Below are 27,321 nucleotides of genomic sequence, written 5' to 3' on the forward strand. Positions count from 1 at the left end.
TTACAAGGAGTGAACCGGACCCTGGACCTGATCCCTGCCCTTGCGGAAGACTACTGTCTGCAGCGTCACATCAGTTTGCAGGTTCTGCGTGATGCTTGTAAAAGTGACCTTGGCTATTCTTTTCTTTCTTTTCTTTTTTTTTTTTTTGTCTCTCAGTAGGTTATTAGTTCTTCAAATCAAGGACTCCTGCCACACAGCCTCCCCCACTTTTTTTCTTTTCTCTCTTTCCCTCTCTCTTTCTCTTTTGTCTTTTAATAACACAGACCTGAGCAAAGTCAGCATTGAATATTGTTAGTGCAAAATGGATATGTTTTACCCTCTAGGGAAATAAATGAAGATTATATCTGAACCACGAATGAGCAAAGGGGACTGCTTCTCTCTGTTTGTTTATGATGAGGAGTTATTAAGTTCCACAGATTGTAATATATGAATTAAGTATAAATTTAGGATTTATAAAATCAAAAAATAGGATTTTAAAAGTTATTATTGCTATGCATGGGTCTCACACACACACACACACACACAAATACACACACACAAGCACACACACACAAACACACACACACACACACACAAAGACAAAGGACAACTTGATCACCTGATCAAAGAGTGAGAATTGCTGCCAAAATCAGGACTAGAACCCTGAACCTATGCCCTCATCTTCATTTGCAAGGTTATAATGTCTTTCCATCAAAAATTTTTCACAGTCTTTCAATCAATATTTAAGGTTCCTGTTGCCTACATCTTGGGGATCATGAAAATAGCCACTAAGTCCCATGTTTATGATGCCATCATATTAAATGGGAGGATTGAAGAGACCTGCATGTATTTTTGGTTTGGCAAATCTTAGAACTATTTTTTCAACATTTGGGTTTGGATAAAACCAAAACTTACTTTGCCAAGCACTTTGGCCTTAATTTTTAAACCCATGTGTATTTTAAAAGAAATTTGATCTATATGTTTCTGACTCATTTACACTTAACTCATGAGAACGCTGTTTGCTAAGAGCTATTAGATATCCAAGCAAGTTTATGAGCCTTTTAAAGCCTTCTTTTCCCCCATTCTTACCAGAAAGTTGTATTTTGCCAGCCATAAAAGAGTGTGAGCCCCAGAGGCCTGTGATCAGTTTGAAATTTATAACCTCCAAAGCTTAAATGGATTCTGCATTTGGAAAAGGGTTTCCCCCTCCTCTTTTTCATATTAAGTGCACAAACAGGCTACCTATGATAAAGACAGGATCCTATGTCTTAGCTTCCAAGATGGCTGAAGGCAAATAGTAAATAATTCATTCTAACCACCAATAAATTGTCCCTACAACATTTCGGACGAATAGTATGACACTTTAAGTTCATGTGGACCCACACTGAGATCCAACACTCCAATGGGAAGTTTCTTTCTTTCTTTCTTTCTTTCTTTCTTTTTTTTTTTTTTTGAGACAGAGTCTCACTGTGTCACCCAGGCTGGAGTGCAGTGGTGTCAACTTGGCCCATTGCAACCTCTGCCTCCCAGGTAAAAGCTATTCTTGTGCCTCAGCCTCCTGAGTAGTTGGGACTACAGGCACATGCCACCACACCCAGCTAATTTTTTGTATTTTTAGTAGAGACAGGGTTTTACCATGTTGGCCAGGCTGGTCTCGAACTCCTGACCTCAGGTAGATCCACCCGCCTTGGCCTCCCATAGTGCTGGGATTACAGGAGTGAGCCACTGTGCTCATGTGTGGGACTCAGCACAGTTCAAGTTAGAACTCTTTAACTTTTGAGTGCTGGGGAATTTCTTTGTTTTAAATTACAGACAACCAATCTTGTTTACGACTTTTTAATACATTTTTAAAATAATAAAATAAGCTGATTCTGCTAAAAATGACATTTGAATTAAAACCAGAAAAGCAAGAAGAATGTGAATGCATGCTGCAGTGACTTCATCTTGTATCTTCTATAATGATGCTCAGATACCACTCAATTAGAGCATTCTAGTGGGAGAAGGCTTTTGGGCAAAGTACTTAAAAGTGGCTTATAAATATTTAAAGTATAAGCATCTAACACATTATAAGGACAAAGTTTTACATTTAACCACATGTGCTCCAAATATCTTGAAATTACTCTAAATATGGGTTTAAAATATCAAAAGGGTTTGTTGACGGGATGTAGAGCTTTGCAGAGAAACTTAAACCTGATCATTCTTGCTCCCACAACACCCAATCTGCACAATTTTTAAAGTGTGCCTGTATAGATTTCTTTAGAAAAAGATCACGTTACAGTCTGAATTTCTAAAACAAGAGTTGAAGGATGAAATATAGGGTTTCCCCTTCTCTCACCAAATGCAGTTTAGCCGCTTCACTTCTAGATAATTTGTTATTGTAGGTTGGTTCAAATTTAAGACAGTAACATTTTAGAAACACTTGCAGAACTAAGCCAGCTGCAAGGAGGATATCATTACAAATTGAGACACATGTTGTATGGGAATACCATTCATTTTCAATATCAAAAACATGTCTGGGGAAATAAGCCATGCAAATGAGGGAAAGATCTACTTTTTAGTTGTATTTTTTTGGATGTTAGGTCAATGTTTCATATCAAACGAATCCAGAAAGCATTTCTCCCTTTTGTTCTTTAAATACTACCAATCGCATTCTTCCCTTTTTACCCAAAACAAAACACGGCTTACTACATCAAAGACAAACAACAAATCAGAGGTTCAGAGGGGAAAATGATGAGACAACTCGTGCTGGTGCAGCCAAATATCTGGATGGGAACGTGGCTGTGAGCACTGGAAGCTTTGATTTGCCCCAGCTCTGACCCCTCGGCTACCTGGAAAGCCGAGTCTGCTCTGCCCCCATCTCCCTACTCAGGGCTGTACATCTGGGCAGCATGGCACAATTGCACAAGCATTTTTTGCTTATGATCATAATTCAGTCCTAGGAGTGGCAGAGTTAGGTAACTTGTCTGATTTCCAATTTAAAACTATGTAGTACACTGGGGACTATTTTAAAGCATTAGAGACTAATTCCAAGTTTTTGTTGTTATTGCCATTTGCTTTTGCTCCAGTTATTTTCACTTGAATCTTTTCGATGACCCTTGAAATAAGTTGTGTGCCTGTGTGTGTTCTTCCCTTCCTTGTTGATCGTCTCATGTTCCCAATCCTGACCCCACCTTACTTTTTTTTTCTCTGGCAGAATGCTGTGGAAATCCACAAATCTGAAGAAGAACTCTCTGCAGTTAGAATTTAGAGCTGGTGTCTGAAATGGCATTTACCCCATTTCCTTGAGAATTGGACCCTGTTAAACGATGCTAGTGCTAAATTGTTTCTTTTCTAAAGCTAATTTATTTCTTTCTCTGAATGAATTTCATTTATGCCTTTGAGGCACTAAGAAAAAGTTTACAACATGCAGAATGCATTGCTTTAACATCCATCCACATAGAAAGTGCTATGCACTTAAAACAGCAGCTGAAGGATACAAAATAAGTTGTGCAGGACATGGTGAAAGAAAACAGAATGGCCACCCCCATCCTTTTGGCAGGATCTCTTAGACAGGAAGGTCTGGAAAAGGCAGGGCGTTCGGGTGGGGGTATGTTCCACAACATGAGGTAAGTGTTCTGCGGTGCGGTGTATTTTAGTCCTCAGACATCTCTGCCCCTCTGCAGCACTTGTCCGCATGAAGGTAGGTGTAAATGATTGAACATGGTGCACAGGCAGCAGCTAAGGCTGGCGAGGGAGGGATTCATTGGAAACCAGTCAGGGAGCTGATTTCCAGTGCCCTCCTGGGCAACGGCTGGTTAATAGCTGGCCGAACACGTCTCTCTTTCCAAGTGTGGTCTCTCCAAGTGAAGAGGCATACTGGGGAGCTGGGGAGCATGGGCAGCGCTCCCAGACACTGCCACATCAATGCCCTGGTGTTCACTGACCTGTCCACCTCTCTGACTCTGGCCATTCTGCTTTCTTGGCCTCAGTAGCAGGGTAGAAGGTCTTTCCACAGAAGGACAGTGTCTCCATATACTTTATAAATTTGAAAGTCCAAGTGCTGGGGATGTATCTAGCTTGTTTCTTTTCTTGCTTCTCTTTTCTTCTTTCATCATAGGCCCTTGTGGGAAATGGTAACTTGAAGAAGTCTATTACCTCTTGCATAGTGTCACTAAGGCAATCTTATTGAGGCAAGTGCTGCATTATGTAGCTCCAACTTTGATTCTGCAATATTAGGTCCACAGCAGAAATTGCCAAACGATATATTCTAAGTTTTAAGGGAAACTTTCAATTAATTCAACTTCCTCAGAGACACAAGAAACATTTCAACTCACATATTGGTTTATAATAAGGTAAGAGAATCCTTCAGATATACAGAGCATACTTTTTCTGGAGCCAAAATCTATGGACCTCTTCTCTCATGAAAATGTCTCTGTGCATAGGCACATAAAACTTTCCAAGAAATTTCAGGGGGAGTTGCTGAAGGCCATCCATGGACGAGTCCAAGGGGCCAGGAGACCAGTTTTAGGGAGCTGCCATATGGCTCTGGAGACCGTAGCCAGGACCAGTGCTGCACTAGCATGACCCTGAGTGGGTGCCTCTTCAAAGTCTCCGCCCTAATCACTTCCTTTGCTTCACTCTAGTCCTGCTGAAGATGGAAGGTTATGGGTACATCTGAAAGTAATAAATACCCAGTCACAGATGTCATTTCATATTCCATCATAACCGATTGACATCATATGTAAAAGCTGGATGCTTGCACATTAAAACCTTTCCTCTGAGTCCCTGGTCATAAGGGTTAACTTGGTTCCGCAGCACTGAATGGGACATGTCTAAGGCCAATCTTGACACAATTCAATCCAGAAAACTGTCCTCTGCAAGTCTGAAATAATCACATGAAGCAAATTCCCAGGTCCTCCTCATTCACATGTGTCCATTACACAAACCTGGTGTTTTCTTTCTGGCTCTTTCAAGTACCTTCACCTAGAACTGTATGTGCCAACTGCCTCCTAACAGACAGGCTAACTTTTAACTTAGGGATTGTCACCAATAGTCAAGTAATGGACCATTAGATAGCACAAGTCTGACACAGGACCTGAGCACAACCCATTCATACTGATTTCCTCTTGTCACTCTGTTATTTTTTTTTCTTTGTTTTCAAAGTAGGCACCCATAGTATTGTTTTGAATGTATGGACTGACTTCCCAACCTCCTCCCAGACAGCCTCCTGTCTTGAACTTCTTAGTTTAAGAAACTAAATTGGCAAAAATGTTACTTGTGACCTCCACCCTTTTGGCTTCCCCAATAGGCAAACTCCTTGCCTTGGAACAGTTGTTTCTAGGACCGTGGCTCCATGACCAGGCTAATAACTAAACTCCAAAAAGCCAAACTACAGACGCCTATTCCAGCTTTCCCTGAGAAAATAAAAAGTCAAGTCCCCCCTGCTGAGTCTGGAGGAGTATCATGGAATTGGGACCAGGAAAAAGCATCTCATATTTTCTTTCTGGTTTTCGAAACTTAGAAATTCGGGAGCCACAAAGGTGAAAAGTTACATGGTTAGTCCTTGAGAGTGGAAAAAGTGATGATGAAAGGGTTACTCCTCATACATATTTTTTCCATTGATTATTTTACTTAAAGGAGTCTATGTCATTTCCCTGGAAAACTGAGGAGTGGGAATATTTTCTTTTGAATATCTTCAAACATTTGCAAATGGTTACTCTAAACTCCCCAATGTACCATAAACAAGTGTAAACTGTAGAAATTCAGAAAATGTACAAATACAAACAGCTATCCCCCAAGCTCCTAGGGAAAGACAAAGAAGGGAGTATTCCATTTATAAATGGAATTCTTTGTGGATAGTATACTTCAGAAAATGTTTATACATTGTTTTCCTTATTATTTGGGGTGATATTTTTTCCAGCTTACAGAAGCTGTAGAACTGGTATTTGGAGTCTTAAAAGTTGAAGATTAAAGGAAATTTACAACCTTTTAAAATCTTCAACTAAACTTAATTAGTTCTGCATCTGGGGAAAATATCTGCTCATTCGAATCATTTCTAATCATATCAACAAACAAGAATGCATAAAGGCAGGTAACCAGGAACAGAGTAACTTCAAAATGGAGGAGAAAACCTGTAATTTACGAAGAACCAGCAAATTTGACTTCTTGAAGACAACAGTAGCTGCCTGGCTTGCTGATTTCTAGATACTTTGGTCTGCTTTTGATCTATTTTAAATGATTTTTTAAAATAGTACTACAGACCAGGCATGTGGCTCATGCCTGTAATCCAGCACTTTGGGAAGCCAAGGCAGGCAGATCACTTGAGGTCTCAGGAGTTTGAGACCAGCCTGGCCAACATGGTGAAACCCCATCTCTACCAAAAATATAAAAAATCAGCTGGGCATGGTGGCCTGTGCTTGTAATCCCAGCTACTCAGGAGGCTGAGGCAGGAGAATTGCTTCAACCCAGGAGGTGGAGGTTGCAGTAAGTGGATATCACGCCACTGCACTCCAGCCTGGGCAACAGATCAAGACTTGGTCTCAAAAATAAATACTAAAATAGTACTACAGTATGAAAAAGGCAGACATAGTGAGAAGAATGAAGATGCTGACTGAAGTTATTGACAGATTCTTCTATAAGAAATAATATAATGAATCACCAACAAGCACATGGAGAAATCACTCACCTGCACCTCATCCACCACATCTCAGCCTGGGTTTTGCTTTTGGTTTGTAATGCTTTCCACTTTGGCTTTAACTCATCACCAGTGTTCAGCATCAGGGCATAGAAGCCATACAGTCCCTTATTTAGTGGATACATTTCCAATTTCCTCAACCATATGAATGGTCTGGGTTTCTGAAGCCATAAAAGAAAAACAGCACCATATGTGCACAAAAAAACAGGAAGGAGCCAGGCGCGGTGGCTCATGCCTGGAAATCCCAGCACTAAGGGAGGCCAAGGTGGGTGAATCGCCTGAGGTCAGGAGTTCGAGACCAGCCTGGCCAACATGGCAAAACCATTTCTACTAAAAATACAAAAAATAGCCAGGTGTGGTGGCTTGCGCCTATAGTCCCAGCTACTTGGGAGATTGAGGCAAGAGAATCCCTTGAACCCAAAGGTGGAGGTGGCAGTGAGCCGAGATCACACCACTGCACTCCAGCTTGGGTAACAGAGTGAAATTCTGTCTCAAAAAATAATAATAATGAGGCTGAGACAGGAGACTCGCTTGAACCCGGGAGGCAGAAGTTGCAGTGAGCCGAGATCGCTCCATTGCACTCCAGCCTGGGCAACAAGAGTGAAATGCAGTCTCAAACAATAATAAAAATAATAATAAACAGGGAAGGGCTAGAGAATGTGAGTAAATTATGGCAGATTGAGACTGTGCTGTGAGGTGACCCGGAACGGAGGGCAAGAGGAAATGTGATTTAGTGGAGGAGAGGTGGTTTTTCCCCCATCTTAAATCACTTGCCTTGTCACCCTTTTGTAGATGACAAAGCCTGAGTATTTCTGACTTCAGAGAAAAGCTGTAATTTCTTGGAGGACCCATCATTGAAAGAACTCTTCACCTCAAAAGGCAGTGGGCAATTTCATCACCACATCTTCTGAAATTGGCTGGAGCCAGGTTAATATTTTTAATGATTCTGGTCCACATACAAGACTGATTTTTTATTCAGAAACATATATCATCCAAATAGCCATCATATATTTTCTGTTTTTACGTTCTTTTGGTCCCATGCTACTCATAGGTTAGTGTCGCTATTCTTGACCTGGTCACTTCTCACTCCAGTGATGGTATAATAGTAAAATCTCTCACCCTCCCAGTCTTCTTTCAACCTCACCTGAATGAGTGATATTAGAAGGTGTTTAAAGAGACAATTCCCAATGCTTTCTGACTTTCTGAAGGCCGTCACTTTCTTGTCACATACCTTCCCATTACTCACAGTTTTGTCAACCAGATTAAATTACTCTCATGAACAAATCAGAGGCATTTTCAATTGAGGTGACTGTGAGAAGGCTGAGGCCATCTGTCTTCAGGCAGCAGAACTTGTAGATGTAAAATCAAGAAGGAATGGGGAACTTGTTTTTAGTATTCTTCCTCTACTGGTAAAGCCATCAGAGGAAAAGGGAACCTCGAATGATGGTGGCTGAGAAACCTTCTTCTGCAACCGACAAGTCTCCTTGCTCTGGACTGTGCTTCCCAAGCAATCTCCTGGCTATGCTAGGTGCCCGTGTAAACATGCCAACTAGAGACCATGGACTGGACACACCACAGCAAGTGCTGTGCTCCACACTTGTATTTCCCACTGTGGAGTAATGGGTTGGTAACACAGGCTTGCTGGTGCTGCAGAAACAAGAATTAAACCGTCTGAAGACTTAGAGAAGTTAGGAGGTACGCTCAGTTTTTGTTTGTATGTTTGTGTTTTAAGAAACTTTCCCCTATGACAACTGAGGTGGATAAAAGATTTTAGTAAGTAGGGTAATAAAGAAACTAATTTGCCTATTCTCCTACAGTGGTTTTTTAAAAATGCAGCTCTGGAGTCAGACAGCCTGGATTTGAATCTCAACTCTGCTAATTCGGTAATCTTGGGCAAGCTACTCTGTCTTGGTTCCCTCATCAATAAAATGAAGACGATACTTGTCCTATGGATCCAGATCCAAAAAAATACTACTGAAAAACAGTTAGAAGACAGCCTACACATACAAATGTGTGTAATTATTCATTTTACGAGATCCATTCTCCTGCCCCCTGCCCGTTTCCTTCCTCCTGGGGTTTGCACCCCCCCAGATGGGGGCACGCCATCATATTTGCCTTTGTATCTCCCCAGTCCCTGGAAGGAGCAGTGTACCAGTTAGGTGCTCAATAAATGCTCATCTCTCCTCTTCCTCTCCATAAGAAGTGGCTAAATTCAACTGAATTTTGGTCTGTTTGATGTCCACTTGATAGGGGGGAGAACTTGGGCTGTGTCCAACAGGACTGAATTGAATACTGCTTCCCCATGTACCAGCTCTGCTTTGGGCACAGTCTCTAAGACTCATCTGCCTCCTTGGTGAGATACAGATGATGCCTATTCCACCAGGATTGGCAGGAAGAGCAAATGAGGCCACCTCTGCCTATCACAGGCACACATGTTAGGTCCCCTTCCCATCACTGAAAGTTTTAACTCTCAGTGGCTCCTTTGGCATTAAGCAGGGGTCTGTCTATGAGGTCAGAGATGTGCAGTGTCACTCACTTTAGCAATGCCACCCTCTTCCCTTTCGAAGCCTCCCATTACCTGCAAAGGTGAGCAACTCATCAGCTGAGCCGCTGAGCCCCAAAAGGGGGAGAAAGCAAAGCTAGTCAGTGATGCTGGAGGCCTACCCTAGGGGATGTTGCTTAGTGCCAAACTGCAGGAGGAGACCCCCAAAACAGGAAAAACACCCTGTCAGGCAAATAGGACTTAGTGGTCTGGGTTCAGCTGACATAGGCATGTAAGAGTTAGGTTTTTCCCTCACTTTACAAATGAAATCATGTCCCTATCAAGAAAATGTGGTGACGTTCTGCCAATGAGGCAACCAGCTCTATCTAGGAGGTGGCCCAGCTCATGGGTTCCCTAGACCTTTCACCACGGTCCTACAACCTCATGATTGCACATTTAGGTGTCCCAAATTAATCTCTTCTTCCTCTCCTCATCCTCTTCTTCTCCAATAGAGTAATTTACGGAGATGAGCATGATAATAAAAGTGTAATTGGAGAGACAGTATTTCATGACAGATTCGAGACTGAGCTCTCCCCTCAAGTAAGTGACCTGGGGCATGGCACTCACACGCTGTGACTCAGTTTTCTCGGCTGTAAAACGGGAATGATGCTACTGAACAACTCAGCATCAGAGCTGCTGGCTCAGAATGTGGAAAGCGTGACCTCACCAGGTGCAATCTAAAACACGCACGGTAAAATCATGACTATTATTACAACTCTCGCCTCTGCCTTGTCAGAAGTAAGGAGAGGTGCACTGGCTGGTGCGGAGGAGCGCCCGACGGACATACAAACCTTTTACTTATTCTGATTTCTAATTCGGAGGCACCTCCTTTTGAGCGGCGGCTCCAGGTCCTCGGGCCCGGCGCTGAGCATGGGCGAGGAGATGATGCACGGCGCCATGGCAGCCTTCTCCGCGGGTTTTGGCACAGGCTGGATCACGCAGCCGGTCTTGGGCAGCATGCGCAGAGCATAGGCATGGTCCTCGTCGGCGGGGTTATTAAGGTTCGGGTCTGACTTGTCGCCCCCCGCCAGGGCCTCCTCGCCCATCAGCTTTTTGGCCGCCTCCCCGTCCAGGTGGCAGTTGGAAGCACAGTTGTTCTCCTTGACCGACTCTAGCTCGCTCACCGCCGGCTCCTCAGGCGACAGCAGCTTCTTGGGGGGCGCGGGCGGCGGCGGCTGTGGCTGCTGCTCCGGCGGCGGCTCCGCGCTCTTGGCGCCTTCGGCGGCGGCGCCGCGCGTGCCGTTCACAATGACGTTGCAGGCCGCTGCCGCCTCAGGGCCCGCCGGGGCGCCCGGGCCCGGGTCGCCGGCAGGCGGGCTGCAGTGGCCGTCCCTGCAGCCGCCGCAGGTCCTGCGCTCCGCGGCGCCCGGCTCGCGCTCCGCCTTGACGTGCGCGTGCAGCGCGCGGTGGATCACGTTGTGCAGCCGGGCCCGGTGGCCCACTGTCAGGTCGATGACGCCGTCCTGCGGGCCCTGCAGCACGCCGGGGAAGCCAAGCTGGCCGCCCGCGCCCGGGGGTCCCGGGGGGCTGCCGGCGCGCCGCGTCAGGTCCACCACCTCGCTCCGGCCGTGCTCCGCAGGCGCGGGCGCCAGGCTCAGGGCCTGGCCGGAGCAGCCGGGGGGCGAGTCCGCGGACTTGGACGAGCCCTGTTTGGAGTCCCGGGGGGACAGAGAGTGTCCGCCTGGCTTGCCGCCCGCCGCTGCGGAGTCGCCTGGGGCGCTCGGAATGAAGTTCTCCCCGTTGCTGGAGAACCCGTTGGGGGGCTTGGAGTCGTTGACGTGGGGGATGGGGATGGGGATGGGGATGGGAACCGGCAGGGGCACAATTACCGGGTATGGCACGAGCAGGGTCGGGGGCGGCACCAGCGGGGCGAGCGACGGCAGCCCGAAATTCATCATCTGGGGCACCGGCATCGGGCCATTTGGCATCATGCTCACCGGTGGGAAGGGAAGACTGGGCAGCGGGGCGCCTGGGGGAGGCGGGGGCAGCAGGCCTGGGGGGTTACCGGACATGGTGGGGGTGCTCGGGGGGTGGATGTGGGGCGATAGCATGGGCCGGTGCATGGGGCTGGAAGTGGGGCCCAGATTCCTGGGGCCGCCGGGCGGGGGCCCGATACCTGGAAGCATGGGGTTGGACAGGGGGCTGTTGGGGTTGGAGGCGTGGTGCGGAGGCCCGCGGATGAAGGGCGGGCGGATCTGCTGCATGATCTGCTGCTCCATGAAGATGGGTAGCGGCACTGGGCCGCGGTTGGTCATCACCATGGGAGGGCTGCGAGGCGGGACGCCAAGGGGAGGCCCGATGCTAGCAGGTGGCTGGACGGAGACAGGAGGGATATTTGGAGTCTCGCTGATGGGGATGGACTTGGGCACTGGCGTGGGGATTTTAGTGACAGAGCAGTTGGCAGTTTCAGATGGAGAGACGGTGGTGGACGCCGAAGGGCCAGGGCCCTGGCTTTGGCCAGCTGTAGCCACCGGGGAGGGGGCCTTCCTCCGAGCATCTGTTAGCGGGATATTCCAAGAGTCTGGAGTGAGCAGCTGCACCCCGGTGCCTTCTGCTTTATTTTCCATGGGAGGGTGTAATGTGCTGCACAGCCCAGCTGGAAGATTGGCCTGGGTCTCTTTGTAGAAAATGTCCATTTTGTATTGATTGAGACATTTTGCACTGCAGAACTGAAGCCTTCTTTCCCCGTCCCCAAAATCCAGGTATTCTTTTGTGTGTCTTATGTGCTTACACCAGTCACATACCTACAACACAGTAATAAAAAACCACAACAGGTAAGACAAGCAATTTACCTGGGTAGATGACGTTTTGTGTTTCACGTAAAGGTTCTTTTAAATTTTACCACCACTTTTCAATCAGGCAGAAGTGTTTCCTTCTAAAAGATAAAATTCTGCAATGTTTGTAAAATGATGAGTTGGCTTTAAAAATATGAGCCCTTCAGAATACCAATTATCACAACCTCCTATTCTTTCTTCTTAAAGAAATTGTGCTGTCCCCTTTAAGCATGACTTAAAGATGATTCTGAGAAAAGGGAATACGTATACCTGTCCAGTGTACCTGCCCACGCATTTTCACTTGTCAGAGAGGCTCATTGTAAATGCACACCTGAAGAGTTTTGGAGGGAAAGGTTCTCCAGAAGGTTCAATGGGCTTGAAATACAACCCCTTACAATTCTCCTCATGTGAAGTCACTTTACACTGTTGACTGTGTTTGATAATGCAGTTGGAAAGGGTGTACTGTGTTAACCAATAACACAAAGCGCTGAACATCATTATGTCTGGCTTCCAAGGAGAAACTTGGAATTAATCATGAAGTCTGTGTGAGGTTTAGCTATTCCCAACCTGTGATGTTGCAGCAAGCTAGAATTATTTTTTGAGCTGTTTGCCCACTCTCTCTCAGTAGTCAGAATTTTTGGTGACATTTCTTGGCAGGCAGTCTTATTTAACAACTTTTCAAACACCAGAGAACATTTTCCAAAAGTTGTTATGGCTTTTTCCCCCCCTTCAAATCTACTCCTGGCAAAAGAAAGACATCACCAAATTTATTTTAAAGTTGGGCTGCAGAACTAATTAAAGGCTGAGAGCTTTTCCCAATTGGAAATCACTAGACATCAAAGTTCAAAAAATACTCATTCTCGGCTTCAGAACCCATTACTTTGGAGAAATTATTGTGATTTCATTAACACATTAATTTTGCAACACCATCAGCTCTCACAGATGGTGAAGACATGATCTACAATTCAAATATGACTCTTGTTTGCACAAATGTCTTTCCTTCATATGGCATTTTAAACAAGAATTAATATGAGTAATCTTGCCATAGCTATAAACAGATAAACAGATGTCAAAATTTTCAATAGTTCTTTCAGTGCCTTACTTTTTTTTGACAGAGTTTTACACACACAATCTTTTTCCTTTTTTTCCTTTTTTTTTTTTTTTTTTGCCATTTTCTCAGCACTCAAGCCATATATAGCAAAGGAAGAATTGTGACACCGTGCAATGGTGAGTCTATTGAATTTGAGTCGCCTCTCCTATAAAGCACTGGTTCCAGCATTGTTCTAAAGGAGGCCCTGTTTTTGTTGAAGAAGGTGTCTGTTGTTGGTTCGTGGTTTTTTTGTTTTTTTTTTTTACTATCATAAACTGATATAATTAAAAGATGATAAATTTTAATAATGATTGGTCACATAAACAATGTAAAAACAACATATGCTGGGCATTTGATTACTCATCTCATTTAACTCTCAGCTTTCCTTGATTGTAAACAGTGGTGGCATGCTGGTATGTGATCATGGGCGAACACGCATGTGGCAGATCCTTCTCACTTTTTTTTTCCGCTGAGATTTGCAGGTAATACACTTGATGGTGTGAGATTGAATAACATACTTATTGGCACACATTCCTGTTTTGTTTGGTCTCATCAAATTGCCCTTCCAAACTACTTCTTGCAAAAAATTTTGGAGAGTGAGAAAACTGCTGAGTGACCTTTGATGATTAGAAAGGCATTCTTTCAGTTTAGCTATCAAAACTGTTGCAGTTTAAATTAAAGTGGTAAAATAATAATACTACTAATAATAATTTCAATGCTAATATACTCCTGTATATCACTATAGTGTTTCATGTTCCTCCTGAATTAGGGGAAGTTTTTATCATAATTGAGATGCTCAGTTTACAAAAAAGTACAGAATTGCCTCTGATGAGAAGAGATCCACAGAATCCATCAGACCCTCAAATATTTCATCTACATAAAGGTTAAGTAAAGAAGTAGTAAAAACATGATGCATTTAAGTTGCTGTTTTATAAAGCTGATCATTTAAATAAAATTAATGTATAAGGATGTGGTACCTAAATTCCACCATGAAATAAAACCACCTACTTCTGTTTCAATATTAGGCATCCGCAGAAAGCCTGAAGTGTAAATTTACAAGCTTGAAGTGAAGGATCAAAAACAGTTTCTTTAATCATTGACAAAAAAAATATTATCAATGAATTAAACTAATTAAAATAATATACCCATGTTCTGGCATTTTTTTTTTTTGGATCTTATTTTTTAGCCATAAGGGAGAAGAGTTTTCTGAAATCCTTAATTGGTTTTTAAATTGCCAGATTGAATTATTTGCCTCCAAAGGATTCCTGTTTCCTCAAGCCAAATAAATATTTTCAAATGGAGTAAAAAATAATAATAACCTAAATATAATTTAAATGTTCTCCCTTCCCCTCCTTCACTTTCAGTAATCCATTGATGAATAAGGAATGCTCATAGACCTATCCCACTTGTCAAATGAGAATTTTCTACCATATCTCATCTATTTTGACATAAAAAGAATTACAGACATCAAAGTTAGAAGCAAAATCCTATTTCATCAAATTTTCCATTAAAGCAAAGGCATACAGTTAGCTGCTTTTCTGCAGCATCCCAAAGTGTTCAAGTAGTAGTGTGACAGTTCATGACTATCTTGTTTTGGGTAACATGAGAGACAGAGAGAGAGAGGCAGGGAAAGAGAGGGAGACACACAGGAGTGAGTGTGTGTGTGTGTGTGTGTGTGTGTGTGTGTCCTTGCCTTATTAAATTTCAATTCAGAATACTGATCTAAAAATACAGAAAAGCAATCTTTCTCATGAAGCAAAAAATTATTAGAGGAAAAAACTGTCACTTAAGAAATAATGAATCAAGTCTGTCTTACAGGACTCATCATTTAAGATGAGGTCAATGAATTTATGGCACAAATAGCTGTATCATGTGAGGCAATAAAACACAGAACTATCATTCATTCCACATCTAACTAATGACACACTTCTAGTAATTAAAGATTTCATCATAAGAGCCTGAACTGATTACTTAAGATGTGGTAGTTAGATGAAAATATATACTGTATCCCTCTCTCTTTAATAAAATAACATTTGCATATCCAGGAAAACACAGCATGTGTCTCATAAACTCTGGCTTTTTGAATTGTGGTGTGGTGGGGTATTCTGCCCTTCTTTTTCCATTGACAGCTTTACATTTTATTTCACTTTTTAACTTTTTGAGGAATTATTTTTTCCTCATTATGCCAAGAAGTACCAAAATTCCTTCAGACATTTTAAAAGATAAAGATTAAGAAATGCAGAGCTTTACATGCTGAGCTCTGGACTGATTTCCCCCTAATTTTACCCCAGCTTTGTTTCTGTTGGAATCCGGCCTCTTTGGTTCCACTTCCCTCACTAACAGGTCCCAGATTGGACAGAGGCTGAAGCTGTTTAACGATGCCAATCTGGGGACCGAACAATCAGCAAATGCAATGCCATTGAGCGAGACAGCTGAAATGCTTCGTATCACAAATACATAATGTATCACCAGGAAGACAAAAAGATCACAAAGGAGATAAACAAATGTGTATTCCATTCAACCCTATAACAGCAGTCCTCAAAAAGATTAAATTTACCTTCCTGGGATGGGTCCAATTCCAAACAACAGAATGAACATTTCCTTTAGTCCATTAGAGTATTTATATTTGGGTGGCTGACTGCCAGGGTAGTACTTATAAGCTCAGTGGTCTGATGGATTCACTCCTTTCCTGTGAAATAAATGTGTGGCAACCTACACCGCTCAACTGCTCCAAAGACACTGCCTCAGCAGATGTATTACTTGCTCTTGATATAAGAAAGCCGAAAGGCAGGACTTGTGGTTCTTATAACTCTTTCCATCTTGTATTTCCCCCGGAAAGAGAGAAAGCTATTCACGTTGGCAACTGAGCCTTTATTTTTATATAAACTTCAAAGTCAAGGCCAAAGTATGCCATGAGGTTACCCACATGGGCACAATATACAGGTTCTTCTGGGCTTAAAAGAAAACTCAGGCAACTGGGGGAGGGGGACAGGGTTCCTAATTAACACATTAATCAGCTGTTAGCTGTGGGAGTAAAGTTCAGCCTTTAATGGAATCCACCACTGCCTTCTGAGTGGTAATCTGGCATCGGGCAATATTTAATTAAGAAACACTTTTGCTGAAATCTTTATCTGGGCAAAGACGTTTGTAGCAATAGAACAATAATAATAATAAAAAAAGATATTAGCACCTCCGTGAATGCCATCAACAATTTCAAAAATAAAACCAAAAATCTTCGCACACGTCTTTCTGACTTTCCACTGATATATCTCCCAGGTAACAACTCAGAAGTTGTAGCTCCTTAAGCAACATTGCAGCTTGTCATAAGAGGGTGGTTCTCTGGGCCTTGGCACGTTGACTGTGGCACTGATCTTGTAGTCTAGGCCAGCTCAAAAATCATGAGCTCCTTCGAGGAAAGCAAAAGAGGATGGAGGGACGTAGGCAGGGGTGCTCAGCATTTTGAGGGCTTTGGGGTCTGCTCTGCCTGTAGACAGTCACCTCACAGCATGAGTTGAGGGTGTCAGACTGACCCACCTGAGCACCTGCTCCCAGCCCTACCCCAGAGTGCCGTGGTCCCAGCATCAATTGTTCCTCTGGGTCTAGACACTGCCTCCAGGAGGGCCCTAGTTCAGTGTCCCTGAGTGACAAAAGGCACTATGGAAATCACATGGGATTTGGAATCAAAAGATGTTGGCATGAATCTGGGCTTCATTCCTTATTAGCAGTGCAACCTTATGAAAATCTCAGCCTCAGTTTCTTTATCTGTAAAATGGAGCTAACAGTCTAATGACTGTGTGCTAGGCATATCACTAAGCTTGTTACAGAATATATATTTTCAACCCCCAGCCCGTCCCACTTGTTTTACATTTGTTTTGTGGGGAGGATGCTTCTATGGCTGTGTGAAGAGGGAAAGGGAGATTTGCATCCACCACTTTCCCATGAGCCTGTGTGTCTTTGAGATAAAACAGGGGATGTTTCTCTCTGAGCAAACTCATGCTCTGCCTCACAGATGATATCAGCCTCCAACTTGCTCCCTAGGAGGCTCTGTCCCAAGGATAACAGAGGGGCTGTCTGCAGGGACAAGGAACGAGCCCACAATTCTATGTGCATCCCAGCTGCCCACCGTCCTGAGGAGCCTCGATTCAACCCCTGCTGAGCCCTCTTCTTTTTCCAAGGCCAGTCATTTTCTAATTCAGGCAAAAGCTTGATAAAGCGGCATGGCTGCTTGGAAATGAGCGTTAGAACCATTAAAATGAATCATTCCTCTTAGGCTCAACTGCTGTTTGAATAGTGGAAGCCATAAACTGTGCTATGCATATTTTATTAAAAAACAGAGCTGATGGACGATCTGCTTGACTCATTACATGGCAGACTATCTTCCAAAGGAAAGGCCAGAAGCCACAGTATCAGGTGTCTTTTAAAACTGGATGGCCCCACCCTGCCACAGCAGAATGTTTGCTTGAAGGAAGAGACCCCATAAAGTGGGGAAGGGCACACCAACATCAAGCTCACCACTCCAAGTTTTTCTCACAGAGCTGGATTTGAGTGAAGGAAGAAAAAAGATGTCCTAGTCACAGACGTGTAAAGCCATATAGAATCAAGAGAGGAATTTAAAGTAGAAACAGCAGGGGCTCTTATATAAAAAAAGCAAAGCCATGAAGTTCATTTTCAAAATAAGAAAGTTCTACAGGTTTAGACTCCAACATGCTGATGTTTGCTACATGGTTCCTTTTATTTGGGATTTTTGTTTGTTTGTTTGTTTCTTTTGCTTTGTATTTTATTCATTCTCATTCTCTTGCTTGCTCTAGCTCTCTCTCTTAAATAAGATTTGGAACTCAAGGAGAGGTTAAAGAACATCTTTGTTAGAAGTGAAAATCTCATTAGAAAACTGCCCTGTAGGAACTTTATACCATGACTCAAGTTCTACTTATCTTATAAATGTTAAGCTGGGTTCCAGAAATCTTGGCCCAGATCACAGGAGCAGATCCTTCTCTTTCTCCTGTGCCATGAGCTCTGTAAGGCAGAGCAGAGATGGGCTTGGTTTTCCGGATCTCAATGAGCTTTAACAAATGGCTCATTACTGACCCAGGTCTCTGATTCTACAGCCAATGCAAGAGATGGAATCCTGGCCTGGATTCAGCGACAGCAGGCCCACCCTGACAGCCAAACATATGATTCAGAAGATGATTTTTCTCTTTGGGCTGATGTTTTAGGTTGCTTAAGAGCATTAGTATACCATGACAAAACTCTCTGCTTCTTTTGAGCTGGACGAATGCAACTTACACCTTCACAATACAGGTCATCCAGATGGAAACTAAAAAATTCAGTCGTACATCAAAAAACCTGGTCTGCCTGGTACCAAATGTCCGCCTCTTTGATTTCCAGTTATTTGGTCCTGAGAGGGCACAGAAATTACCCAAGAAATCTCAGAGCGGTGAAATTAAGCCCTGAAAGGAACCTTGCTGATCATCTCATCCTCTCCTCCAACCTCCAGCTCTTGGTGGAGCCAGGCATTTAATCCGGCTGAGCCTCAGGTGCTCAGCTGTAAAAGAAGATCATCAACAGTGACTACCCTGCCCAGGAAACATGTGAGAAAGAAAGGAAACTGGCAGGGGACCACAGACATGGCAAATGTGCCTCCTAAGAGCAGGAAGTGTTGTCCTCGCCCATCTCCCATTGCCAGGCCATCCCATGCCCATTTCATCAGCTCCAGGTATCATAACTACTCTCTGCCCTGAAAAATTTGCCATCACATAATTCAGTTTACTCATTGAAAAGTGAACACTTATTGAGGGCCATCGTGGGTGAGGAACTGTGCTAGGAACCTGGGACTTGAGTAAAATGCAGCCCCCGGCCTCATACGAGGTAGAATCTGCCACAGGGAACTGGAGGAGCAAGTTTTTCTTTTGTTTCCATTCAAGCATCACTGCTTCAAACTGAAGCTTAAGAGAAAACTGAGCTTCTATTTGTAACACTTTTATTTATTCAGAAATAAATACTGTGCTGTGCTCCAGAAGGCATGGGGCTGTAGAACAGGGCAGGAGAGGCTTAGACCACCTGCCCTCGAGGAGTTCAAAATCTGCCTATTAATGATCAGTGGAAAATTTAGCACACGCTCTCCTCCATCAACAGATATGTTCTAAAGGTTAAAATGCAACTAACAGCTTTTAACAAAAAAAGACCCCTTATATCTAATGTTTTAATGTCAAATTTCCCTTTGTTCTTCTAACTCAATACTGTGACTCCTCTTTTTTTAAAATGTATTATCTGAATCTTTTTTCAGATGTGTATTTACCTTGTTTACTGTGCCTTTTTGTTTTTCAAGTATGTATTTTGCTCTCTTTTTGTGTCATTTGTTGTTTTTCTTCCTGTTTACTAATGAATATTTTGAGTATTTGAAGTTTCATTAGTTGTGACTGTAAGAGTTTTAAGAAAAGTTGCAGGGACAGATTTTTGGATTGTACTTGTATATAAGGGAAACCCATCAAACTACTGTGCTAAAAAGTGAAGTGTGCTCGTTACCCAGCTTCTGTCTGTGGTCACACACCTCATTTCTTCCTTCATGCAAACTTTTTTTTTGAAAATAGCAAAAATCATATTCTAAAATATGTGGTTTTAGTTCCACAACGTGACTAATCAGACATCAGTAAGAACACTTTTTGGAAGGATTGCTGTTATTATCCATGGTATCTGAAGCAGTACCCCGAAACCCCACCCAGGGACTTTGTTTGAATCTGCCTCCTAGTCTCCTCACTGCCTGGGCTATATCTCACCCCGGTAATGGGTGGTACCCCTAAAGCACCACAGGGCCAAGGCCACGTTGTATGCAGGTGGCCCAGGTCAAGGGCACTTCTGGGCAGAACTAATAGCACCTCTGATAATCCCTCATTGTGTCCACCACCTTAGCCCACTCTCTGGCTGCTTTTCAAAGGTCTGCAGCTCCTAGTAACGTCTCATCCACTCACCAACTACATACTGATTGCTTGGGCTCTGCCAGGCACCTGGCTATGAGCTTTACTTGCATTGCTTCATCGAGTTCTCCTCTGAGTCTCTCACACATTCTCTGAACCCTGGGCCACAGCCTGAACCTACCTGTGGGCACTCTAAGTTGCCCAGCACAGCCTGGGTGTCCATCTCTGCCCAGTCCTCAAATATCTCCAGGACATGCTAATGAAAATCATGGCTTTTATTATTGTGATTACTGCAAGCCCCAATTTGATGTGATACTAATAAATTACATACTAGTAACAATAGTTAGCATTATTTAAGCTCTAGTACCCATGCTGAGAATCCTACATCAATTGCCTCGTTGAATCTCCACAAATACCTTATCATATAGATAACTGGGGTTTAGATAAGTTAAATAACTTCTCAAGATTACCTACGAAGATCATAGATGGCAGATCCAGATTCTAAGTTAAATCTGTCTGGCTTCAAAACCCATACTGCTCCACTATCTCAAGGGTTTTTTGCACTTTCCTACAAACTACAGGATTAAGATAAGTGACTAGTACTTGATAATAACTTTCTGTTTTGAAATTCCAGAATCACTGACATTTAGAAATCGAAGGAACTTCACAGGTCAAACCCAACCTATCTCCCACAGCACGCTTGGGTTTCCGTGTACACATAGGTCACCTTCCAGGTGGCACCCATACTTCCTGTGACAAGGACAAACATTCATACCCATGTACACAGCCAAAAGAATGATTCGGCGATCTTTCTCCTTTGCACCAATTTTCCTCGTGGCCTGCTAAAGAGGGTTGCAATATAACTGCAGGTCTCTATGCAGTATCATTGAGGCAGTCTATCTGGTTGTCAAGCAGCATTGATTATTAGAAAGTTTAACCACGCCACCTCCCTGCCGCTTCTACCTACAGTGGGCAGCTCTCTTTGCCAGGGTCCCCCAACACAGGTCAACTCCTCTTCCAAATCTCAGTCTTTCAAAACATTAAAAGACGTCATCACATTTCCTCCAGATTGTTATTTTTAAACAACCCCAGTTCCCGCACCCAGTTCCCAGGGCACAAGTTCCCAGAGCCCTCCTATGTTGTCTGTCCTCCTAGAGACATGATAGTGAGACCAGCTGCCATTGACCCAGGGATATACTTCACCTTGTTAATGCCCCTCTTAAAGGGTGGGGCCCAGAATGGAATGCAGTAGGCTGACTAGCATAGAATCTAGTGGAATTCCCCCTCCCTCACATAAAACACTATACCCCTGTTAATGACACCCAAGAATGCATATGCTTTTCAGCAGGCATGCCCCACTGTTACGTCTTCGTTTTTTACATTTTATTTTTTTATTCTTTATCTGTGCATATGCTTACCCACAGCCTTTGCTTTTTAAAAACAAATATTTATTGATATTTATTGAACAAATTTTCATTGTATTTCAAGCTTGAGCCTTTCACTTGCCTCTCTTAATTCTGGCAACAAACTTGTAAAGGAGCTACTGTTTTTCTCATTTTACTTAAAAATGAGAAAACAAAGATTCCAAGAGATGATGTGGTTTCCCTAAACCTTCTCAGCCTTCAAACAGTGGAGCCAGGATTCAGATCCAGAACTTCAAACCCATCCCCTTTTCACGCTACTATGCTGCCTACTTCACTCTGAGTTTCTGGTCAACCGAAACCTATTTTTTCTAAGGGCACATCAACTAGTTATTTAATAATACATTCAAGGTCTTTTGAGGGTAAGCCATCAAACTACTCATCTAGAGTTTCAGAAATCAGAAACCTTTTCCAATTTTAAAAATTTGGTCAACATTTGTCCATTTCTGTATTTTTTATAGAGCAAAGATTAACCAAAAGTAGATATTAAATCACCTACCAATTTCCTTTCGGGAGCTGAAAGATCTAAATGTGCTTAGCATAGCAGGTGTTCTCTGCCTGTCTTTCTCTCTCTCCCTCTGACTTGGGACTTGTAGCCTTCGTTGTGGTATTTGCCCTACTCTTTCCAGTGTAGAGGACGTTCTCTTTATGGAGACAATGGAAACCAAATAAAACTTGCCCACCCTTCCCTTCTCATCCTTTTTTATGAACTATTACACGATTTGCTCTAAACACTTATCTATCCACTTCGACTTATTTTTCCTTCTATGAACACAGCATTACTAGCTCCTTTTATTAACCTGGGCATTCCCCCAAGGGTTCTCCTCCTTTGGCCGCCTAGCCTTCCTGATATAATTTCATTTTCAGAACTTTACACAAAGCCCCAAATAACTCCCCAAACTGCACTGAGCCTCTAGTTGGGGGACCAAATCCACCTTTCCTTGGCACTTAAAAAAATCTGCTTTTCTAAACTCTAGGGAATGTGGCTGATCATATCCAGCATTCTCTCCCTCTGCCATCACGTATTCCAAGAGAATGCCACTACCCTACTCCAGCCACATTCCAAGTAGCTCTACCCTACAATCAGACGGCGGTCAGAGGAGGACTCCCTTCGCTGCTCCTCCACCTTCTCAGAACTCTCCACAAGGCATGGGGGAATTATCAACTGCTCTGTTTTGAAGAGAATGATATTTTTAGTAGCTATCAAGATAAATTATCCCATATCTTGCTTATTTGTGAATTAATGTATTTTTAAAATGTCTGCTCCATATTTTGTACTAAATATCCCCAAATTATTCTTTTGATGCTTCCTTCTATTTTCCTAAAATTCCTATCTTGCCTTCCCCGCTCCAGAGTGTTGACTGCTATATAAGGATATATTTTCAAAAATTTTACCCAACTATTAGACACGTCGGTGATGCATGTCATTTTCTATTTTAGTTCTCTGTGTCAGCTCTAGTCTATGCACAAGACACTGTCAAAGCTCAGTGGGATTTCTGAGACTTCACCTATTTGTGCCCACAAGCCAGGGCAACTTGGTCTCTCCCATTCTCTGCATTGGCAGAGAGGTTTTAGAAGTCAATTGTTTGTTCCTGCTCATGGCTTTGTTTACTCTTGAGAAGAACTGGCTTTTCTCCACAATCCCATCTCTTCTGGCATCATCCCTGCTGCCTTTATCATGTCCAGTTTTCAAGTTTATTGGGATAGTTGTTGCCTCCTCTAGCCACCTAACGGTTGAAAGTTTTCCTGATGAGACTCTTAAATCTGTAAATACATTCTTCCCAATTTTCAGTCAATCAATGCCTCAGGCTTTGACTCCACTTGGGTCAGAAGACCCACATGCTGCCCCCTCTGCAACTTTGGGTCCTGCTCCCGTGCCCTCTGGCACCCTGCCTACCTTCAAGATCTGCTGGAGGATCAAAACAAACAGTGCAAATGGAAGCACTCTAAAACAAAATTATTACAAATGTAAGGTAATAACATTTTCCTATTCAGAAAAACAGGGCCAACTGTTTTACCTATGCTCTACTCTTACTTATACTTTATTCTGTTAAATCTGTTATTTTTAAAAAAGAGAGGGAGAAAAATACCCTACTCCAAATTTTCCTCTGATGTGTACTTCAAAGCAAAAAGCACACTTTACAAAAATAAAACCCAGAAACCCAAACCAACAAAATGCTTGACCCCCAAATTCTTTACTATGCTCCTAATGGCCTGTGGAGTGTTTGACAGCAATATAATTGCAATAATGAGGAGGTTTTCAGGACAGGCTGTGGTCTTAATGCTCACTATGGATGTTTTAGCCCTAGGCTCAGCTTCAGGCCAGCACCAGTCACCGGGCACAGAGTTACCCATGGAATCTCTTATGCTCCGTCACACACAAATGTGACATTTATGGCATCTGGTATATAATGCTGCAAATTCAAAAGGCCCGGTGTGTTGGGCTCACAAACCTGGGGAGAAGGAATAATCTGGGTTGCCTATTGTCTTTTTTAGTTAATTAAAACCTGTGTGAGAGTGACTGCTTAGTGACAATTTCTTAGATACGAGGGAGGGATATGCTGGATTGCTTCTGATTTCCTCGGATCTCAACACTGGTTCCTTTGTCTCTGAAAAGCTTATTTCCTGTTTGTAGACTGTTTGGTTTGCCTAGTTCTCTTCTGTCTTTGTTCTGTGAATTTAGCCATCCTGCTGTGCTAACTACCTGGTTGAAAATCAATGCTCCACAAATGCTGGATTCTCCACTAAGCATCCCTCTTACAACTCCATCCTCATCAGCAAATCCTGGGTTAGCCCAACTGCATCTTCTCTTCCAAGCTGAATGCCTGAACTGTTAAGTGATGTGACGCATGACAACCCAGGACACAGATATGTATTCACATACATTTAAACACACCTGTTATTTATATAGCTCCTTTCTTCCAATAAACTCAAGTGGCTCAATAGTACTATCATAATATCACTCACCAGAAATCTGTAAAGAGAAAAGCAGCCAGATAACACATCTTATTTTAAAGCTAAGTAAATTAAGACTAGCAGCAATTACATATCAGTTGTCAGTATTTGGGTAGAAACTCCTATCTCCTAACCTCTGTATGACTAATGACATCATTCTTTGGCCTACTCTGAAGGAAGAAATGAGGTGCAGAAGAAGACCGTACTGCCATCTGACCCTTCATACAAGTGGACTCTTGGCTTCTGGGTAAGAGGAGAAATAAGCATAACAGAGCCTAATTCAAACAGCCTGCACAACGTGCCCTGGATTGGTGAGACACAGAAGAAAGAAATATGGGTGATGCTCTAAACATGTGAGGGCGGGCCTTTCTTTCAGTGCTTAGTATCTAAGAGTGAAATAAAAGGTGTTACCAGGTATTTCCTGCTATGGCAAGGCATGCTTTTGATACAGATTGGCATGTTGCAAAAGTGGGTGGGAACAGGAGAGGAAAGAAAGAGGAGGAGGAAAAGAACTGTGTGCTAACTATGTCTGTAGCAGAACAGAGCCGGTGAGATGCTGGTGCCTGCTGTGGTCATGGCCCTGCTGTCTCATTGGCTGTAGCTGCCTGGACCCAAAGACACCTTAAGATTTTGGTGTCGGCTCTGCCTAGGAGGGACAGAGTAACTCAATGGACCAATTAGATATTCCTATCCGGGAAGTTTGGAATCAATATAACGCCAAGAGACTAAATAGTGGTGGGAATAGTGGTCATGGGAATAAAGCCAGAGGACCACAGAGGAGAGAGGCAATGAACAGAAACCACAGGGCAGCATGGGTCACAAGTTAGAGAGTGGGGAGAAGGCAGCTGAAAGTGGTTGGAGCAGAAGCTGAGTTTCAGGGAGTTGCAAATCCTTAATGGCCACATGCTAAATTAGGAAGCAAAGATGCCTGCTCCTTGGGACCAGTAAGGCAGTCCAGTGACCCAGTTATTAGCACTGTGGGACCATGCTCTGCCGGAACAATTGCCTAGGCACCGCAAGGATGAACAACAATGGCTATTCCCATCTTCCTGATTCCCCTGGGCTGCTTTATGGCAAGCTTCCATAACTTTAGGAAGACCAAAAGTCTCACCCAGCTTGACACAATTTCTCACATTTAATCCTTACCACAACCTTCCAGGTATTACTCTCTGCTAAAAAAAATAAAATAAAAATGAGGAAAATCTAGGAAGGGGCAGTGACTTCAAAGTCCTTGCCTAATCCCATCATACTCCCTCCTGGTGGTTAATGACCCTATATCCTGCTATGGGTGTGGGGCACCCAGGACAGCCTCAGTCTGGGTGAACCAACTCAAATCCAAGGGCTGGGAGGCCTTGCCTTCTGCAGGTGCAAAAGCAGAAAGTTTACACCAGGACATGCCTCTTACAGAAGCCTCCATACACCTGCACTACTATTTCTGAGGGTCTCCACAGAAAGGAAATGTGCATGTTCTCTCAGGTTCTTGCCTATTCCTAAACCCATTTCAACTTTCCCCCAACCCCACCACTGACCACGTATGCCCCAACTCTCTATTTCCTAAAGCGTATCCTGAGAAACATTAGATCCACCAATGCTCTGCCCCACAAAAAGGATCCCATGGCCAAATAAGCTTGGGAAATGCTGCCTACTATGTTCTTCTTTGGAGGTTCTCATTGCATGCTGCCATGCCTAAGCCTTTGAGGAGATCTGCAGAAAAGAAACATGGTTAACTTCATTCATCCAGTTCCCCCAGCTTTTCAAAAAAAGAGCTTTTATTTTTAAAGTAGGCTCCTACGGCAAAACGTTTTGAAAAATGCTACCTCAATTATTTGGATGCATACGGCGGGGCCAGGAAACCTAAGCCTCATCACGTTTCCCTTAATTAAAGCCTTCTTTTATGGTGCTGGGCCTGGATCTCATGGCACCTTTACACCCCAGAACCCCATCCTGCACATGGTAAGGGTTCAGCATGCAACTACCAGTTATAACTGAACTGTAGGAGAAGGCGAAGGTGATTCCTACATATGGGCCCCTCTGCAAGTTAACAGGCTCTGTCCTGCCAGGAATCAAGGCTACTTGTCGCCTTGTGGCACTTTTCTCAGCCTCAGTGCTCCCCCTTCACCTCTGATCAGCTTCCTGTGCTTGCCGAGGCCTAGACCCTATCACATTTCATCCTGTGGTTTCAGCTTCTGCAGTCACCACAAACTCAGTGTCTGTCCTCTCAGTTCTAGTTACCCCACGCAGCGCACAGGCCCGACAGGATGTCATGAATACCAGTACCTATGGTGTGACCTTCCAAACCCTGAGGGTCCACCCAAGAGCATTTTAGGTCACACAGCTGCATTTTCTGCATGACACATGAATTCTTGAGCATCACATGAGAAAGGAGCCACCACTGAGCAGCCCCTTCATGTGTACTTACAGCAAACAACAACAAATGGCGTAGCGGTATTTTCGTATTTATACACAAAGGACTGTCCTTAATTGTCATGCTAAATAAAAACAGAAAATCAAGAAAACCACTTCAAACAGCCTTGCTGGCACACTGATTTTGAACTAAATCCCCTTGGTCTATGGATGAGGGTTTATTCTAGTCATGTTGGTCATTTCATCTCTTCCTTTGGCCATTCTCTGCCAACAGGCCTCTGTGCAAGTTCAGCCTTATCAAGAATGAGTGACACATATGTCCTGAAGGGCCAGAGAACTATGGTCTTGAGAGGAGAACAGGTGATCAGCTACCCCTAGATTAAGTAAACTCTTCTAACCAGACACATATTTCATGGCCTGATAAACTCAAAGGAACTATGAATGCCCTTAATACTGTGATTTCTAGACGGTCACCTAACTCTCCCGAGTCATACCGGTTAGAAGTTACTCAAATTCTCCTCTATGTCCTGCTCACACTGTACAGTAATTTACCCATTAATTCAACTAAAAAGAGTTGCAACAATTATATAGTAAGAAGGCATGTGGGCCAGG

The 27,321-nt window shown here is 43.4% G+C and overlaps 1 protein-coding gene across 3 annotated transcripts in view; it reads right to left on the reverse strand.

Annotated features, from left to right (window-relative positions):
* Positions 1-27,321, reverse strand: part of LOC108314726 (sine oculis binding protein homolog) — a 167,636-nt gene that overhangs the window by 14,191 nt on the left and 126,124 nt on the right. For 2 of the 3 annotated variants that reach the window (XM_017543740.2, XM_017543738.1), the window contains one exon: positions 9,986-11,938. In XM_017543740.2, the coding sequence (XP_017399229.1) occupies positions 9,989-11,938 (1,950 nt within the window). In that variant the 3' untranslated portion in view covers positions 9,986-9,988. Of the gene's footprint in view, positions 1-1,801; positions 4,633-9,985; positions 11,939-27,321 lie in introns of those variants that run through there. The other variant, XM_017543739.2, reaches the window with a different exon arrangement.

This window comes from Cebus imitator, unplaced genomic scaffold (assembly GCF_001604975.1).
Source record: "Cebus imitator isolate Cc_AM_T3 unplaced genomic scaffold, Cebus_imitator-1.0 Scaffold160, whole genome shotgun sequence".
In the NCBI taxonomy this organism is placed as follows: domain Eukaryota; kingdom Metazoa; phylum Chordata; class Mammalia; order Primates; family Cebidae; genus Cebus; species Cebus imitator.